Genomic DNA, 20,958 nt, shown 5'->3' with positions numbered 1-20,958 from the left:
CTGCCAAAGAACTTGGATTCAAGCAAATGAATGTGTACATTTGAAGCTTCTTATTAAAAACATATTGCATGTGTTTGTTCTTTAGAACAATATAGTTCACATCTAAGAGATACTGTATTTTAAAATCTTATTGCAAGATATACACATCAAACATTTTTAAACCATAACAAATTCTTCAGAATGCAATTCCATTTAACTGAAAGTTCTAGAAATTTTATTGTATAGATATGCAATTTCAAAGAATAAAAATAAATTCTAAATAACATGTAATCAGATATTACTCAAACTTTTGCAATTCAAAAGGTTAGACTCATCATTATAGATATCAATTACCATATAATTACCTTCCTTATCAATAACTCAACCTCTGGTGACCTTACTTTTTTGTTTAAAGCTGAGAATGAAGAAGTTAAAAAGATCCTGAGCAGATAAAAGTGGTCACATAACATCTACCATGGCGTATATACTTCATTCATCAGAGAGGTCCTCTATTCTACTTACTCTGTTTTACATGTAATTGAACAACCTAGGTTATCTGGTTGCCAAGCTCAAGATTAGAGACACAAAATTAGAGGCAGTAGAATATGATGCAATATTCAAGCTTCTTTGTTTTTTTATTCTCATCTGAGGACAGGTTTATTGATTTTAGAGAGAGGGGAAAGGAGGGGTAGAGAGGGAAGGAGAGAAACATCAATGTGAGAGAAACATCGACTGGTTACCTCTCCTATGCATCCCAACTGGGATTAAACCCACAACCTCCACCTGTGCCCTGACTGGGAATTGAATCCATGACCCTTCAGTTTAAGGGACAGCACTTCAAACAACTGAGCCACACCTGGCAGGACTCAAGCTTCTTCCTTTTAAATTACCTGCCTAGTAACACCAGTGAAGCTCACGTTACTCTGTTCTATCATAAAAGGCTTTATCCACAGGAAGCATGAAACACGGAGCAACTGCAGCACAGTGTGTCTGTATGTCCATGTGCATGCATGTGTCTGTGTGTGGTCCACCTCTGTCACTCCTCCCAGAGCAATTTAGAAAACTGAACTGTGATTAAGATTATCCTTATCATGCTGTTGGCTAGTTTCTCAATTTCTTATTTGACCAAGATAAAAGATAATCTGTTTAATCCTTGGTTAATTCAAATATCCCTTAAAAATCAAAACCAAAAGAAAAAAATGATAAAAAATACTAAGGAAAAAAAGGTGAAAACTGTGTGGATTTTTTGTACATTTCAGTGAACCTACTGAGTATCTTTCCTCATCAGCTGAAATTTCTGGATGGAAGGTTCAGATTTTAGAAATAAAGTTTTTAAGGAAACATTCCAAAATGGATGTTATTCTTTCAGATATAAATATCATCTAGATAATTTATGTCAGTGGATTCTCAATTTCAGGGGGAAGGTCTGCTGGAGTTCAAGATTATTTAAGAAACACTGGTCTACCTGCAAATGCCTGGCTTCTAGGCTGATGTACATCCACTGTTCTTGAGGTTGCTGTCCAGAACCAACCGTTTTATGACCCAGAAGGAAATCCCAAATCAGGCACTGAGATTTAGGGGTCGCTACTCTTACAGACCTGGAGCTTCCAAGGGTGATTCTTAAGATGGACAACTTTTAAATCCTTCCATCATCCTTTTTACAATGTCAAAGAGTGAAATGCATAGAACTGGAATTACTCAGAAATAAGAAGTAGATAAGAGTCAGAGTAAAATGAGGCCATGAAAAAAATTACTATTATCCTCTAGCACAAAGAGGTGTATTCAATGTGCTGTGGTTGGACAACCTTCAAATGAAATAATTTTCTGTGAAAGAGCATCTGGATTTGGAGAACGATCAGATTACTGAAAAAATGCTACTTTTCTCTTAAGAGAAAATGTACATCACTGTTTTTATATTAATTTCCTGACTTAGGAAATTTCCAAAAGAAAGAGCTGGCAAAAAAAGGAACATATGGGCACCCAATTTACATTTTCTTTTCTGTAGCAACAATCGATGCAATTTCCAAAAGGCAGAGCAGCTCAACACTGAGCAAGTACACTCTTTAACGTCTGATTTAACCCAATATCCTCAAATATCTTTGCTTTGAACATTTACTGTGGTCTTATTATATTCATGCAAATCTGAAGACTTATAATTTTATAGACAGTACTGAAGCATGCTACCTATATTCATAAAATAAAATAAAATAAAATAAAATAAAATAAAATAAAATATAAAGTCCTTCTCTTATTTAAGAAAGGGCTTAAAATTCACCCATGAGATTTTCTTATCCACCCTAATTTCCTAGGGCTAGTCTTTATACATCAGAAAGTGCTGTTCTTAATTAAAATGTTAAGGGCATGGTGATCAATTTGCACTGATTTACATACAGAGGTGTGCTATAAGGTTAAAGGGTCAGAGAGGATCTACGGGAACCACACCCACTGCTTCACTTCATCAGGACCTCATCTCCCCACCACAGGAAACATTAAAAACTACAGAAAAGACCAAAGAGGCTCTGGCTTAAAGAGTCTTTTCTTTGTTAGTACAACTAAGAGAACTTGTCCATTTAGGATACTTTGGTAGTTAAGATAAAATACTATGTGAAACAGACTTTGCTTCTTTATAAAAAGAGTTGGCTCCTTTGCTTCTTTTGGTGTCTCATAGTATAAATTAATGACAGGAAAGGAGCAAACAGTGAGGGATGTCATTTGACATGGCAGTTTGACCTTGCTGCTGTATTTTGTACCATGTATTAAGGACTTAATCATAGTAGAGTTATTTATAATCATAATTTAATTATTCAACCGGATTTTGTTCTCCAGGCAGGCCTAAATGATTTCTGGGATATGAAGTAAAATAGGAAGAAGCTAACACCTAAAATCAAGGCAATGACAAAACTTAGTTTAAAATAATATCTACAAATTTGTACTTTACAGATCCTTGGTTTATAAGATCAGAACTTGATATTGCCCAATGTTATTTTTAATTTCACGGTAAGAGAATTTTTTATATTTAAGGAAGGTAAAGGGTTCTCTTTGCACTCTTTCCTTTTGGCTATCAAATATTGCCTAGAGGGTAAAATTTCACCTAGACAGGGATGCCATCCTTGTTAAATATGAATATTCCTGTGATGTTTTAATGTGTTGCCACATAAATGGAATTTATCTTATTTCCCGGAGTTATTGCTTGTTCTTTAGAAGAGCTCCTATTGAAAAGTTGCTACCAGGAATTACCGTGGAAACTCATTCTGCTGCCTGGCCATCTCATTACTTATTCTGTCCATGGAACAATGCAGTGCAGAAGGCACTTGGGGACAGGTGTCCAGCTGAAGAAAGGCATGCTCTACTGTGAACTGTGTAGCACGGCATGCCAGGCACAGCTGCACGGAACAGGGGGTTTCACAGTCTGTGTTCCTCTCCTTCATTTCATCATCACTAGGGAATGTGTACAAATTGAAATCAAATCTGGTTAGGATTTTACTTTGACTGCAGCCTCTTCCAGATGATGCAGAGAAGGTTTAAAACTATAGCTGCTCTAAATATTAGTCAAGAATGTGTGCAATGTTTAAAAGGAGGAGGTTTATTTTTCTTCCTTTGGGTGAAAAAAGGAAATGAAATGGAGTAGATTTTTTTCCACTCAGAGCTTACTATAACTTATTTCCCATAAAAAGTTTTAAGGGCATTTAAAAAATGTTGGTTTAAAAGCCTGATGCTTCTCTTGCAGGCAGCTGGTCTGTACTATACTTGTCGATATTTAATTTTATAACTTTCCTTTCTGGAGAAGCATTATTACTCCAAGTGCACTCTCATAGGGAATCAGAGTAAGTGTCATGGATCAGATAAGAAAGGTCTAACCACAGGGAACTAGAATGAAGTTAGACCAAACGTACAAGAACTCAACTTGTGGCCGAAAGCAGTGCAAAGTTCCTTTTCCATGACACTGATGTTGAATGGCATCAGAGTGATCATTGCTACAGCTGTGGTGATGCGGCAGGATTTCCCTGCCATTCTGTGGACCCATAAAACACAGGCAGCTCCTGCTATCCCGAGATAATCAGTACCGAAGAAGGCTGAGGAAATCAAGGGCACTTAAATAGAGATCAAAAGGAAATGAAAAGTTTGACCGAGACTTCATCTTAAAAGATAAAACTAGAGATTGTAAAACAAGTTTATGTGATTTAACAAAATGAAGGTTATAACAATATTCATGCATGAGATTTTATAATGAATAAAATTAAACCAAATTTGAATTTTGTGAAGAGAAAATGTAACTTTTCCAAAAAAATTGTCTGATAGTTTGACATCTTTCACTTCACTTTTTCCCCCATAGCATAAGCAAGAACACAGTTCTTTTGCAAAAGTTATTTGAGAACCAAAGGCCTCACCTAATTTTTTTGTGTCATTTAATCACTTGATTTTCAAATCATTCCCATTTGAAACACCTATCTGAAAATTATACTAATACTCCACACACTGCCTGGTCTAACACCACCAGAAAGCCACATACCCACAGCTTAGTTGTATACCCAGCAATTCTCTCCCACCCCTTTCTTTGGCCTCATGAAATGCTGTTTCTCCTTTTAGAAAACTTTCAATTTTGTTGTATAATCCCAGTTGTTCAACATTCAACTCCCTGGGGTAGTCTGACAAAAGAGGACGGATGCCAGCATTCATCTGGAAGGAATGTTTGAGTGGGGACCAGCTTCAAAAATGGTCAGGTCCTCAGTGAGTATTTGTATGTGATGATGATTGTTTTCCTATATGAACAATTAATGAACAATTTGAATGAGGGTCTATATTTTTAAATCAATAAAATGAAGTTAATTCTTTTAGACTCAAAGTTTATCAAATGATAATCTATTAGTGTTCTTAGAACTTGATGCAAGATTCTGACACTTTCTAGGAGGACCCATTCAATGAATTATTAGCATGTATTCATTACGAAGAATCTGGAAATTATAGTTTATACTCCATGTTTTTTTTTCTTTTTAAACTGTTTCAGGGAACAACAGTGATGGTAGACAGGAATTAAGGAGTGTCTTCCCTTTTCCAACCAGATAAAGTGCTGATATATTCTGAATCTCTAAGAGGATCTCCTCATTTATAGCATCCCTATTTCCTTGGTAGGTCAATCAACACTGAGACTGCAAATGAGCTAGTACCATGAAACAGTGTAAGACTTGCATTTCAGATACCCCCAAACATTGTATCTATGATGAGTAGTCATACATAGATGGGTGACTTTTAAATAAATACCTCTACCTCTCACACATATGTATTGTAAATAAAAATATATATAAATTTATATAATCTATAATATATAACTATTCATTGTGTATAGCTTCTACATATTGTTTTCTTAGAGGATACTCACATATGAACCAAGCAAGGACCTGACCCAAAGAATATTATTTGTGAATTAAAATAACAAAATTACTTTGCAATAGACTTGTTGGTTTACCTGAGATTGTGCATTGACATTGGCTCCATTTGTAACCAAGACCTTGACCACCTCTGCTTGCCCAGCCAAAGATGCTATATGCAATGCTGTGTTTCCTTTCTGTAAGATGAAAAGCAAGATACATCAGTACTCCTACCTTGTTCCCTGTGTTTTAACCGTTTACAAAATATTGAATCCTTTTGTTTTAACTTCTCTGAAAAGAGCAAAGTTGACAAGTATTTCATGAGAAGCATGCCCTGATTCTTATCAAGAGCTGAATCCTCACTGAATTTGGAAAGTGATATAACATGCATTAAACGTGTGATACTCACCTTTGTAGCTGCATCCACATTAGCTTCTCTCTGTAGCAGTTCAGAAACAACTTCGACGTGGCCTTCTTTGGAAGCAAGATGGAGTGCGTTCAACCCATTCTGATAAAAAATAAAAGGGACGCTTTACTCAGCAGGTTGAAAATAGAGCAGTAAACAGTCTACCAGGAGACAACATCTCACCAACAACCACTTGCACGTGTTCAGTGTAGGAACTTGATTTAGGAATAAAAGTACTTGAAAATTAGGTGGGCTGTTCTAACATCATTACTTCCTGAATTTTAGCAATTAATCATTAAAGGATGCATATCTATATTTCTGAGTGTTCCTCTAACCAAGCAGAGAATAATTTGATAATTTAAGCTGGTGAAATTTAATGGAAACACATTGGCAAAAAAAAGAAAGTCTTGGTAATATCGAACAAAAGGTTTAAGGAGTTTAAAGAGTAGGTTTTTAAAATTTTAACTAGAAAATAAATGACAAAACCACAACTCACCTGATTGCAAATGTTGATGTCAACGCCATTTTTGATGTAGTCAAGGGCCTTTTCCAGGTGTCCCGCTCGAGCTGCTCTTAAGTAACTTGCATTGGCATCAGACTAAAAGAAAAAAGAAAAACATTTCAATGAAAAATGAAGCTAATGTGTATGTTTGTAACTGCTCAGCTTATAACGCAAGCTAAAAAAAAGTAAAACAGATTTTTAAATTGAACTATAGGCATACCTCATTTATTGCATTTTACAGATGTTGCAGTTTTTACATATTAAACACAAGACCCTCCACCAGCAAAAAGATTATGATTCACTTTACTATAGGGGTCTGGAACTAAACTCACAATGTCTCAAAGGTGTGCCTGTATTGTATTTCTAACACGAAAATACGAATAGAAGGCCTTTGTAAGGTCACCAGAAAAAAAGATAAATTCTTTAAAAGTTAGTTTCAAGGATACGAAGTTCCTCCTTGTATGATATCCTAACTGATTCTGAATTGAAAGAGAATATTCTCCACCATGTATAGGCACCTTCAATCAACACAGAATTTCCAGAGAGTGAAGAGAAATCCTGTAATTCCCTGGTTGTTACACTATGAACACCTCACTATTTCATTGTATCAGAAATTTAACATCTACTCTATTCTTTTGTAACTATTATAACCAATTTTACAATAGCTTTACAATTACATTTATGCTGTTATATTAGCTTAATAGGAATTAAGAGGCAGATTAAGGAATAGGCAACTGGAAAGCCACCCAACTGCCAGTCTGTGAGGAATGCGAATTCATTTTTGGAAATGTAATTAAGATGAAGGAAATTCCATTCTTTAGAAGGCTCTTTAATTCTGGTGTGGGTCAATTTAGTAAGAACTCACTTGCTCAGGATGTCAAAGGAGAGAGGGCTGCCTTCAGGGTCTCTACCCTTCCTAGTAACATTACACTATTGGCATCGTGCTATGGATAATTCTCTGATGCAGGGGACAACCCTGTTTGTGTCAGTGTTTACCAGCATCCTTGGCCTCTACCAGTCAGGCACCAGTAGTACCTTCTATTTGTGACAACCAAAACTGTCTCCAGAACTGCCAAATTTCCCATGGTGGGTAGGGGACACAAAATCTTCCCAGTTGGGTACCACTGCTCTAAATAAATAGTAAAACAATTTATTTAAAGATTGTAGGCTTCCGTAGGCTTAAGTCTCTGGACAGGCTGGACTGCCACATGACTTGACTAGCACAAGGCAGTGACTTCATGTATGTATTTATCTTTCTGTTTCCCTGGCAACTGGAAGCATCCCTAGCTCATAGAAGGTGCCTATAAATGTTTTGTCATTAAATGAATGAATCAATAAGTAAATTGTGTGGAGATAATTGTATTAGATATTGTCTGGAACAATAGGGGAAGCTTTATTAACAACAACAGCTATTTAAGTTGAGAATCTACTAGGATACAAAACTGATTGCCAGAGATTGTCAGCTAAGGCATTGAGTTTGGTATCGGGGAGCATATATAGATATTGATAAAATAAAGCTGGGATTTGAGTCCAGCATGCAAATCACTTACTCACTACAGAGAGTTAAGAAAGAAGAGGATAAAAAGGTACAAACCAGACAAAGGTCAAACCAAAGCTTCTAGGAATGAAAAAAAAAAGTCTTTAAAGAGGTGTGTTCCTTGAGAAGATTAGTTTTGTTTTGTTTGGTTTCTAAATTCAGTTAGAAATAAATTAGCTATGCAAGGATGGCTCATTTTAGCATCATCTTCTTTGTGCCTGCTCAGTGACTTATCAGTGGATTTGCCCCGAAGGGCTCTGATGTTGTTCTGGGAACAAATGACATCAGTCTGCCTGGGTATTTCAACTGCCAGGGATAACAACTGTGAGTTAAGCATCCCAAAGTCAGACTTCTGGTTACATAAAAACAAAGGGCAACTAAAGAAATTTTAAAAAGAGGCTGATAACTCAAGGACAGCCTCTATTGATTCCAAATCTGAAATGGTTTGGCAATCTCACACCCTGTTCATTTTCTTTTAAAATATTTTCAGAATTTTCCCATCTAAAACTCTAAAGTAAAAAAAAATAAAAACAGTATAAACCAAATCTTTTAATTCAGTGGTTCTCTACCTATTTGGAGTTCATTTCTTTTGAGAATAACAAAAGTTATCAACAGATTCTTTTCCTTCAGCAATTGCACATATATGTGTGTACACAAATTTGCACAGTCACACCAAATGTACATATGTATACATGATTCGTACAATATTTCATGAGGCTCAGGATGGCTAAGTCTGCTCATGGAGTCATGTATAAGAGCAGCTGCTCATGAAAGAATTCTCTCTGAGATACCTTCTTCCCTGTCTACTTCACCCAATGACCTTGGAATCAAATAACTCTCAGAAGTAGCAAATTTTTCACCTGAGAATTTTAGAAAGAGAAGGAACAAAAAGCTGTTTTTTTTCACTTTTGCTTTTTTCAGCCCTCTGTTACATGCAGACATGCTTAACATGACAATATGTAACACTACTTCAAAGTATAGGGGGAGAAAGAGGGAGGAAAAGATAAAGGCAGAAGAAGGGAATAAAAATTGATTTGAAAAAAATTGGCAACTTAAAAAATGAAGTTAATAATGCCCACAGAAAAATAACTAGAACTTCCTCCTTTCCTCCCAACTACCTGCAAGCAAAGTCATGTGGTCCTTCCAAAAGTACCTCAGTATCAATGATACACTAGTTGTGCCAACATCTGGCTGTGTGGCTATGAACAAAATAGATGTGGTACCAGTTAAGACTCACTAGCCTTCATCTCAGTGTCTTATACTTATACTCAGTGTCCTATACAGTGTCTTTTCCAAATTATGTTGCTTAAGTGGCAGAGTAACTGGTGGGTTCTTCATTCTGCCTCTAATACCTAAATATTTTTATTTTCTAAATGTTAAAGAAAACATTTTGTATTAGGCTCAGCATCAATGTGCTGCATCTTCAAGCTGTCATTTCCCAAATAACTGGGGGCTACTCTTCCTAGGTTACAGCCTGTTTTTTAATCTGGAGTATCTAATCAAAACAATGCCTTTTAAAAGCCAGTTGTAGACAAATTATTATGAAAGGAAATGAGGTCCCAGGAGAAGCTGAGCTCTGCTGTGTAGAAAGTCACACAGAGAAGGTCACTGCCTAAGGACTGTTGGCACAAAATGAATGCAAGAAGGCTAGTCAGCATTTTTCCCCTAAATGATCAAAATCTGAAGTAAAATTTTGGAAACTGAAAGTGTCTTTTGTCATTATTTAATATCTTATCTACTTAGTCATTTCACTAGACAGGAGAGAAAAATAAGGCATGTCAAAGAAACGGCTTCAAGGACAGACTTAAGCAGTTTTATGAATTAATCTAATAACAACGGCATTTCTACCTGTACTAGAATACTGATATTTATTATTCAGCAGAAAACAGTGATTAGAAAGAATAAGCATTTCCTGAGTGCTGGCCTCAGTAAGAACTAGTACTTCAAACATCTAAGTATATACTCTAACCTATTGCAAATACTTATAACTTAATATATATTAAATAAATAGTAGTACAATTAATTGTATAAGTCACTATGTTAACTTAGTCCTTATAATATTTTTGTAAAGTAGTGTAGTGGGTTGAATAGGGTCTACCAAAATTCACATCCATCTGGAACCTTAGAATGTGACCTTATTTGGAAACAGGATCTTTGTCAATATAATTAGTTAAGATGAGGCTATACTGCATCAGAATGGGCTCTAAGCCCAATAACTGATGTCCTGATAAGAAGAGGAAAAGATACACAAACACTGAATCATTATGTTGTATATCTGAAACTAACATAATGTTATGTATCAATTACATCTCAAAGAAAAAGGACATGAGACAACACACAGACACATAAGGGACCACATAAAGGTGGAGGCAGGGGCTAGAGTTATATTACCACAAGACAAGGAGGCATGAGAAATGGGAAGAAGTGAAAAAGAATTCTTCCCTAGAGCTTCTGGAGGGAGTGGGGCATGCTGACATCTTGAGTTTGAAGTCTTGCCTCCAGAACTGTGAAAGATTAATTTCTGTTTTAAGCCACCTAGTTTATGATGGTTTGTTATGGCAGCCCTAGGAGACTAATACAAGTAGGTACTATGATTAGTCCTGTTTTATAGATGAGGATACTGAGCTTTAGCAATGATGAGTGACTTTCCCAGGAATATTAACACAGAAAGTCTGACTCCAAGGTCCAGGCTGTTAATCACTACTCTAAGAAAGGGCTTAATAAATATTGATCTATCATTTAGGCTCACTAATTCTTAGTTCCTTTATTCATCTTTCATTAATCAGTCCATCCATTCATCCACCCATCCATCCATCCATCCTTTGAATTAAATATGTGGGAACTTTCCTGTGTATCTTCTCTAGACCAGAACTCCTTAAGTGAGTTTATTTCAAGCCTCAAAGCTAGGCTAACCACAGATTGCCAGAGGAGAGCAGATGAGATTCTTGGAGAGTAGATAAACAAACTCTGTTCCATTGCTTCTAAACCCCAGGGTGCAATCTCTGCAGGCCATTAATATCTGATTTACCAATCCTCTAATCTTTCTCCTTTATCTCATCTTCCTATCTGGGAACCATGTGAAGGGTAAGATAATCCTTCCTATAAGCTTCAAATTCTTTTTCTCTACTGGTGTCCTGTCCTTTACTTACCAACATACTCATGTGTTAAAAAAAAAAAATCTTTCATTTTGCTTTCTTCCTAGCACCCTTGTAAGGTATGATATTATTCAGAGGAGTGGACTTCAGCTATTCCACTGACTAACAGTGTTACCTTTGGCAAATTTCTTAATATACATGTACCTCAGTTTTCTCAGCTGTCAAATACAGTAAAATAATCTACTGTTAGAATAAAATTAGATAATTCATGTGATTAATCTAATGTGATCAGATAATTCAAGGTGATTAATAGTGTGAGTACATAGCAAGCACTCACTAATATTAATTTAATTTAAAGTTAATTTGTAAACATCAAACAGGTGGAAAAACTGGTTTAGGCTCACTGTGTCTATGCCCTTAATAACTAATTCATATCCAAGTCTCTAGCCATATGGCTTCTCTTACTGGTCAATGAAGTCTCCCTGTACAACATCACCATGACTGTTTGATGCCAACTATTACATTACATTATTATATTTTTATTCTGTCCTCTCTTAATGTTGAACAATTCACAGCACCGATCACCTTCTCTTTCTTAAAAATCTTCTAGCTTTTCTCATCTTTTGTTCATTCGGCTCATCAGTGAAAAACTGGCCTTTTCCATGTTCAGAACTCACACTTCTCTTTTTGTGCCCGAAGTGACCACATCACCACCATGATTTCTCCCATTCTAAACCCACCATCCTGTATCTACATCGCATCACCTGCATTCCAAAGCATGCCCACTTCCGTGCCCCACAATCCACCCACTGCAACAGCAAAAACAAATGTTTAGTGAGAACATATAAAGTATCTGGCACTGAAACTACGTACTAACAATAGATCTATTTCCTTAATAGATTAAGGGAATAATTAATTCCCTTAATTTTCTTATTTCATTTAAAGATACCTAGAGTACCTTAGACATTCAAGAATACAACTTTGGCATGGATCTTTATTATGTTCTTCTTTATTTTTTCCCCTCAAACCCTCTTCCAGAAAGTTACATGTAAGCATACTATCAAATATTCTGTCTCTGGGACTTTTATAGTTTCCATTCTCCTTTAAAAAAGCATTTATCATAACACATACCATACATACAAAAGAGGACATAAAACATATATGGGCAGTCTACAGAAAAATCATAAGAGAAACACCCACATCCCCATCAGTCAGTTCAAACATGAAAGTTACAAGGAGCTTTGTAGATGTCCAAAAAACCCTTTCTTAACCAACTCTCCAAAGACACCCTCTGTTCTAGTTCATCTATCTCAGGCATTTCTTTACAGTTTTAACACCTGCATAGATCAGCCTAAGCTAAAAGTTATGGAGCTGACTGTCTTAGCACTCTACACAAGTGGAAACTACATTATGGATCGTTCTGTGTCATGCTTCTTTGGTCTAATGGTGTATTTCTGAATGTCATCCACACTGACATGTGTAATGGTACTCTATTATTGCGGCTTATATAACACCGTGTTATGTGAATAACAGAATCTATTTATCTCTGTAGAGTGGATGGATGTTTGTGCTGTTTCCAGTCTGGGTCTGCTATGAACGACGCTGTCATCAACATTCGGGCCACTGGTCCTGGCACACACAGCCAACACTTTTTAAAAATAGGATATTAAATTCTGGGTCATTGAGTATGTGCTTATTCAACTGTACTAGTTAATAACAAATGTTTTTCGAAGTGATTGCACCAATTTACACTTTCTCTGGTTTGTGATTATTGATTGTGAGCTCATATTCCTCAGAAATTAATCTTTGGGAATACTTTGAGGCCAGGATGAACACTGCCATATTCCAAAGAGAAATTTATGATTGCTTTTGCCAGTTGCCTAGAGGTACTAAAAACCCAAGATTATTTGAAAAATGTTTGCCTTGAGGGTTTTGGGGTTTTATTTTAAGACTACAAAGACGAATTTAGACTTCACGCTGGTGTAGATAGGAGGGATTCCTTGTGGTTACAAATACTCAGGGGAGAATTATTTTCCCCTTCCATCTGGTGACAAATTAAGACAGGGAAGTTTTTGCTGTATTTTTCTCTGTGCTGGGTTTATTGCCTGTTCAATCTTACATTGGAAGCCATACCATTTGGGGCTCTGCTCAGTGTGGGGTCTCTTTACTAGACTCTCTACTCTGGGCATATTCTAGACTTTGTCTGTAGTGCCCTATGTCTATGCAGCCAAGTAAAGCTGGTTCTTGCTGGAAATATGCTTAAACTTTTTTTTTAAATTCACCTTACTACTTGCCCAGTTCGGGTTCTAGCCATGTGGTGTCCTAATGATTTAAAAAAGCTTCAGGAGGTTGTAGTCAGCACACTGTCGCTAGCTCATTATTCTGGAAGCACTGAACACTGTTTAGGAGCTCATGAGGAACTGCTGAGGGTCTGAGGAAATCGTGACAAGGATGACAGCTGCAAGTCAGTGAGTGCCTGCTACAGGCCAAGGACCACACTAAGCTACTATAATGCATGTATAGTGTATTATTTATCATACATGCATTATCAAGGTGGGAACCCTCATTACAGATGCAAAAACTGAGTTTCTTAAATGTTAAGTGGCTCACCCAAGGTCACACAGCTAAGTAAGCAGCAAGAGTTGATTTGAAATCCATAACTTCTTGCCTGATAACAAGCCCAGCTCTTCCCTCAACACCAGTGGTTCTGTGGAGCCCTAGGGTTCGAGAATACTGAGATCAAGAGTAAGCTGAGTAGGCCGTGTTCCATATGCCTATCTTTGCTTTCATTCCAAGTAGACCTACCTTTACATGTTTAAATACTGACATTTGATGACATGCTTCATTTGTAAGAAATGTTGCTGCTTTTAAATTATAGTATTCAATCAATTGCTATGGCATAGCCTCTGAGGCCCTTTAAAACTTACACCAAATAAACACTTTTAGCCAGTACTAAACCCTGAATACTGAGCTTGAAGGCAATCCACGTGATTTACTATTCCTCTAGGGCTTGTTATTTCTTGACAGGCTCCATAATTTCCAGGCACGGTGACTTCACCCAGGACATCACTTTGACAGTAATGCTCACCTCCACTACTTGCTCCTCATCACTCGCCAAGAGAGTCATCCACTAAATCTTAGGTCCAGCTCAAATGTCACTTCGTCTCTTTTATCTTCCCTGATGAACACTGGGCATGACTGCTTCTTTTTCCAGACTTCTACAGCACTTGGTCTGTTCAGGTTAGGTGCCCCCTATCCCATCAAAACTGGACAATAATCTATTTTAGGGTAGGTCCATGCCCTGGTCAGGGCTTATTTTTGCATGACAAACTCTCAGTGAGTGTTGAATGAAGAAACCATGCTCTAACCATCCCCAAGGAGCAAAAGCCTACGCCAACTTAATGGAGAACAAATCTGCTTTGTATCTCCTCCAGCCTCTTGCTCTCTGTCCATTTCACTAGACCAACAAAAAGAAGGGTTTAGTACCGGAATTAGTAGTTTTTCTTCCAAACTTCAGGAGAAGATAAAGGAATGGGTTTGAGTTTATTCTGATTTCTTAACTCACTTTAGGCACATGGCTTGATTTTTAATATGCCTGCTGGGATCACCTACGGGACAGCATTTTTGTTTTAGCAGTAACTGACAGAAAGACCATGCAGATAAGGTCCGTAATGCCTAATGAATCATAAGGCATTTAAGTGTCCTGACACAGTCATTGGGCACTCATAATATGGGAGACATTTTCTATAGATTGCCACATATCCATTTTTACAAGTCTGTGAAGTCTGTGCAATTACTGTCTGCATGGTACAAATGAGAAGAGTTGGGTTAGGTAACTTGCTGAAAGGAATTGTTCTAGAAACTGGCAGAGCCAGGATTAGAACTCATGACTTTCACATGAGTTCTGCTCTTAACCTCTACTATCTACTGCCTTTCTTGGCTACATGTTCCAGATAAATACAATATAAGACAGATAAAGGCACTTGCATGTATTGAATAAAGATGGAAGGAAATATCAGCAACATTTATTTAGTGTCATCAGACATGCAGGCACTCTATTAGGTACTTTGCATATATCAACAATCCTCAACATTTGATATTGTGTTTTAAAAATGCAAATGGAAGCTAGAGAAGATGCATCATCTCCCACAGAGAGATAGGGTTAGCACTGGAATCTGAATTCAGGTCTGTGCGATATCACACCCCAGGGATATACTGCTAGAGGATGGTAATTGTTCTTTTAACCACCCTCCATCATTCGTCATGCCTTCTGTCTGACAGCACTGGTACCCAGACACAGACGACCTCTCTGTAGGTTTCTCACACCCACTGGCTCCTATTAGAAGTGAATGCGTTTTTTCTCTAACATGCTTATGCTAGTTGTTCTGGTTATTGTAATTATATAAGTAGGTATTATTTATGTTATGAAATAGTACATAGAGAAAGAGTACTTTTGTCAAAATAAAATTAAATTCTTTGGAAAGACTTATTAGAAAGAAGTTCCTTAAAATGTTGCTGCTGCCCTGACAGGTGTAGCTCAGTTGCTTGGGCATCATTCTGTGGAGCTAAAGGTCACCACTTGGACTCCTGGTCGGGGCACGTGGCTGGGTTGTGGGTTCGGTACCTGGCCGGGGTGCATACGAGAGGCAACTGATCGATGTTTCTCTCTCACATGCATGTTTCTCACCCTTTCTCCCTCCTTTCCCCTCTCTAAAAATAAATAAAATCTTTAAAAAAAAGTTGCTGTTGAATCAGATATGGATGACTTTAGGGAATGAAAATAAAAATCTGAAAGATCTTATACTGAAGAGTACTTCAGACTACTTTAATTTTTGGCTTTCCTTCGAAGATGCTGAAACTGGGACTCTCAGAAAAGCACGGAAGGGCAACATGAGCTCCTGTCAGTGGATCCGTGCTCAGAGGGCTGGTCTCATCCCCCCTTTGGCAAGTCCATACACACTTATGTGGCTTAAGGTAAAAATCAAGTGTTTGACAAATATGTTCCTTTATGATTTCTGGATATTAACCATTTTTCAAAAATTAACCAAAGAACTGCTGATTTAAATTTTGCTGTATGAAAGGCCTCTTACTAACCACATTTCCTACTTCTCAAGAAGACTCTAAGATAACCTCTAATAAAGCTTCTCCTCCTAGGACTTTCCAGAAGCATTATCTAGGTGGACCCAGATCTAGCAGACCACACTGCCGGCTTTCCAGTCACACATTATTTCTGATATGGCCCAGGAGGAACACCAGTCTTCTGACCTTCTCATATTGGACATGCTAATTTAAATGCAGATGGCAGTACCAGTGTATCACTGCAGACATATGCCGAAAGCACATCAATCTGTTTTTTTAAAACCCACATTCTACCTGTACTATGAGGGTGTACTGAAAGTGAAATCACAATCTGGGTCTTGATATAATAAATAATACACCTTTTAAAAAACCAATTAAAACAAACTTCAAAGTGGGTGTTACATGTTTATTCCATCAGCAAGATTAACGGTTCATATTTAATAAAGGGTTCGATACCTAGCAGTGAAGTAGATGACCACTTGGCCAGTATTGTGAGGATGCAGTTACTGCTTTCGGTGATTTTACAACCTGGCTGTGCAGACTAGATGCAGCACGTGAAATTAGAATTCACAGTAGAGAAACCAACGGCAGTTGGGAGAGTCCATGTAGGTTCACTGGGAAAAGCCATGTCTGCATCCCAGATATAGCTGAGAAAACAGCTAAGAGGAGAGTGTAAGACTGCAAAAGGGGACTTGGTGGAGAGGAGGAGGAAGGAAAGTGGGTGGAGCTGTTGAAATAAAAAGACCTGAGAAATGGTGAATAGACAATCTCTGTTGGGGGGCATGGTCAAGGAGAGGTTCCTAGAAGATTTGAAATGGCAGATTTAACTTCGCCTTAAAGATATCAGGAGACAGTAAAGGGTTTTAAGGAATGGAAGGATATCTTTACATCTATATTTTAGCCCAATTAATTGATGGCAGATTCGAGTGTGGGAGGAAATGGAGACAAAAAGGCCTGTAGGTCAACTGTTGTCAATCTGCATGCCTCCAGGATCTCCCAGGGAAGACTCTGACAAGAACAACGATACTCGGGCCCTACCCCCAGAGATTCAATTGGTTGTTTTGGTGAACAGAGCTCAAGAGATTCTGATGTGTAACTAGAGGTGAGAGCCACTGAATGAAGTTACTGTACAAACAGGGCTCTCTCTGTGTGACAGGGAGGTTTGTGGGGACAGCAGGGGGACAGGAAAAAGAGGTACTGTGAGGGGCCTTCTGAAGGTCTGCTGACAGACTTCTAACTTCACAGAAGAGAATGTCAAATTCTCAAGTCTAGATTTTAAAATTTTGGCTTTTATATTTGCCTTTTCCCACTTTCTCTTATTCTTCAATGCTCTCTACCTTCCTTATAAGCAAACTCGTAGGGCCAGAAATCAAAGATGTGAGGCTTTTCTTGTAACATCAACCATTAATTTTTGGTGATTAAAGTAATACAGATTTGTAAATCATTCTCAATCAGGAAGAGGACTTATACAGCATGGGGACTGCTTATCCAAATCCTCTATGGCATTGATCTTTAATTAGTGATTTCAGTGCCAATTATAACTTTGAAATATAAATGGAGCTGCTTTGCAGAACTTTTCAAAATTTAAAACTGGTGTGTTTACTTGGAATAAAATAACTTTCAATGAAAAAAGTCTACTAACTTGAGAATCCCATTCTTCTGGGTTTAAGGCTTTGAGATTGGACATGGGGCTGTGATCCTGCCCCAGATCAGGAGGGGAGAGCCTGTAGCAATAAATGGATTTTTTTTTTACCCACTAGACTGCAGCAGAATCAATGCTTATTTCTCTGGACAGGTCCATTCAGATAGGGCCCACTCAAAGTTGTCAAATATTTTAGAGTAAGATATTATGTACTGCTATTTTACAGATATCTTGCACAGTGATCTAATTTCTGACCAATTTCAAAAGAATGTGCCCAATTGCGCAACTCAGAACAACTGTGACATTCATGCAACAATCTGCCTCCTGTCAATAAAAACCTCAGATCTTCAGGGGCTATGCCCCTCCCGTCCCCTCCATCCAAAGGGATATTAGTCTTTGTGTTAGCAAATAGACCCTTTTCAGGTATGTGTTTCGGGTTGGGGTACAGGAATCTTAAAAAAAAGAGGAATTTTATATGCCTTCTGCATGGCAAATGTTTAAAGAAACTTGAGCCCTTTTAGATAGGGAATATCTTTGGTCACTAAGATTTTTATTCTTTTTTTTAATTTAATGGCTAGCCAGTTATTGGAAATAAACCAACACTTTCTATCCATAAAGCAGTAAGAGGAGTACAGGCAGTTGGGAGCTTAACCAGTAAGAAAAATACTTCAAGGCTATCTGTATCTGTAATCATCACTGTAAAAACCACTCAGTCCAAGGGGCTGCTTCCAGGGATTCCTTCCCATTGCTACAAGGCTGTCTTTGTATGTAAGGATTTTGCTTGGAAGAAACCTCAGTTCATCCCTGAAAATGAGGTCACTGCCCCCAACACATGTTAGGTGTGGCCAGCATCTTCGCACCGGGGCCTTCGCCAGAGAGGCCCCGCTGTCGCGCATTTCAAACCTGCCGTGGTGTCCGTGCATAGTGGCTCCCCTGAATCCGAAAAGCAAACAACATTCCCATCTTTATCTTTACGTAAAGGGCAGTGGGAATTGGCTTAAAAAATAAATATAGTGCTGGCAGGCTTTTGTTTTCACTAAGGCAGTGTTTTTAAGAGATTTACTCTGCCATACTGATAAAACCCACCCTCATCAAGTCTGTATACGATGACCTGGTTTACATCAAAAGGAAGATCCAGAATCCAGGCCCCTTGAGAGCTCTTTTCTCACCCAGATTTCAGACCCCTTAAAATTCTTCTGAACACTGATTAGAAATAAAAACAAATACAGAGAAGAAAGATGTTTCCCATAGGAAAAATAAAAAGTGCACGTTGGGTGTTGTTGCGTGGGTGGGTATTTCCAATATTTATCAGCATGAGGTTGATTCTGTTCAGCCGCCAAACAGGACTAATTTACTTGAGTTTGTCTGAAATTTTTTGAGAACATACAGTAAAGTTTTAAAGAGCCAGTTTCAGCTGTCTCTCAAAGGATATTAAACCATATGTATCAGGGGACGGGAGTTGTACATGTCTTAACAATATGAGGTCAACATAGTAATCTTTTGTCCTGATTTGTCCTAGTATGGGGCAGAATTTCAAACCTTTTGGACTCAAAAGGTTTGTTTTAAAAACTTTCCTCATGCTATAGAAGTTGCAAGGTATCTTAGTATGCTTGGGTACAGATTATGCCCTAACACAATTATGTGTTTGGTAGAATGCTATAAATGATGCCAGGAAATAAAAGATTCAATAGACTGACATATAATTAGATAGACTAAATAATAGGTGAGCCTCCTTCCCTGAGAAGCACCATAATGTTGTACAATATGCAGTGTCTTACAGCTAATGGTACATAGTTTATTCCCCAAATGAACAAAAATGAGAAAATGTTAATTAAAAGTTTTAATGTAGCCAGGGTACTTAACACAAGATGTAGAAAGGGTGTAGCTCTTAGTCCAAAAAATATTTTGAAACTTAAAATGGAAAAAAAATGAACTCTTTCATTTTATCTTAAGGAATTTTAGAACATAGTGAGCTTGTCTTTACTTGCATAAGAGTGAAGTTAACAACAGTAACACATGAACCTTAAACTTTGTCAATATTTATCTTTGGTTACTCTGAAATGTAAAGATCCAAATAAATAAGCCTGGAAAAATAGCCACAGATGAAGAAATCATTTCTGGAAAGTATGTTTTGCCGGTATCTTCATTACCAGGCTTGTGTGAAACCTGTGTTTGGACATGTTTCTGGTTACCTCTTGGGACAAAGAAGCACAAGAGAGATGCTATATATCACTTTGGAAAAAACAAGTCTATTCGCAGCAGTCTAAATGCTCAGCAATTCAGAACATATAACGGCCCTGGAGAATTTTCTATTTTTTCTATCTTAATCCACAAAAATGGAATATTAATAGGAGGAAGATTTAGTCCTTTTGGAGCTTTTAATTATCTTTATTTTTGGAAATTATTTTCCCCGTTGAGTTAAAAACAAGGATGCAATTGAAGACTGCATAAAATAGTTGGCAGTCGATGCTGGTTTGTGACACGGATATTCTGTGGATGCCAGGCTCTCCAAACAGCCACTGGACCTTACACTTTCTCATTATCCATTATTCCTTTCTCTTTCCTTTCTATGCTTATTTGGTTCATCTATCTCAATTATTTTCCACATGAATATGTCTTTTAAGAAATTCTCTGTTGTTCTCCCATGAGCAAGCCACCTAGGAAATATTTAATGTATAACCTGTACTCCACTGTTTATCCAAGGAGGTGGTTGCCTTAAACCATCAGACTCTCCCACCCTTGGAAGCGGGGAGAGATCAGTTGACATGTACCTCACCATGCCTTCACTTGCTATTGTGTTATAGCATGAGAGACACGTGCGGGCCCTCAACTCACCTTGGCAACATCAACTAAATAATCTCAGGGGTCTTAGCCCTGGACTAGTAAACTGATGAGCAAAGAGTTAATATAGTAACAATTATATGTTGGTCTTAATATATAGATTGCTTTGCATAAACAACAAAAATGTTTCTATTTTTATACACATTTTATTTGTTGAGGTGTGTAGAGATCTTCAGATCATATCTATTTGTAGAAAAAGGAAACTAAAGCAAAGAGAGGTGTGATTTGCTTAACTAGTTAGAAAATGGCCAAAAGTAGGATTTGGGATTTCTGGATTTAATGTTTTTCCCAGTACTTCAGGTACAAGAACAAGAATAAATTATTCCCATGAACATAGTAGCTACAACAATGCATAATCACATCAAAAGTGCATGAGGGTTCCCTTTTTTCCAATATCCCCAACAACAAATGTTGTTTGCTGATTTGATAACCATTCTCACAGGTGTGGGTTGAAAGCCCATTGTGATTTTAATTTGCATTTCCCTGATAACTAATGATGTTGAGCATCTTT

General features: G+C 37.5%; 1 protein-coding gene across 11 annotated transcripts in view; it reads right to left on the bottom strand.

Moving 5' to 3' along the window:
- Positions 1–20,958, bottom strand: part of ANK3 (ankyrin 3) — a 332,140-nt gene that overhangs the window by 220,520 nt on the left and 90,662 nt on the right. For all 11 annotated transcript variants that reach the window (XM_045842401.1, XM_045842392.1, XM_045842393.1 and 8 more), the window contains exons 2-4: positions 6,248–6,349; positions 5,755–5,853; positions 5,444–5,542 (exon numbers count right to left, since the gene is read on the bottom strand). In XM_045842401.1, coding sequence (XP_045698357.1) covers positions 5,444–5,542; positions 5,755–5,853; positions 6,248–6,349 — 300 coding nt within the window. The remainder of the gene's footprint in view (positions 1–5,443; positions 5,543–5,754; positions 5,854–6,247; positions 6,350–20,958) is intronic.

The sequence above is a fragment of the Phyllostomus hastatus genome, unplaced genomic scaffold, assembly GCF_019186645.2.
Source record: "Phyllostomus hastatus isolate PE091 unplaced genomic scaffold, TTU_PhHast_1.1 phas_contig_38, whole genome shotgun sequence".
NCBI lineage: Eukaryota > Metazoa > Chordata > Mammalia > Chiroptera > Phyllostomidae > Phyllostomus > Phyllostomus hastatus.
This window is presented reverse-complemented; position numbering and strand designations above follow the sequence as displayed.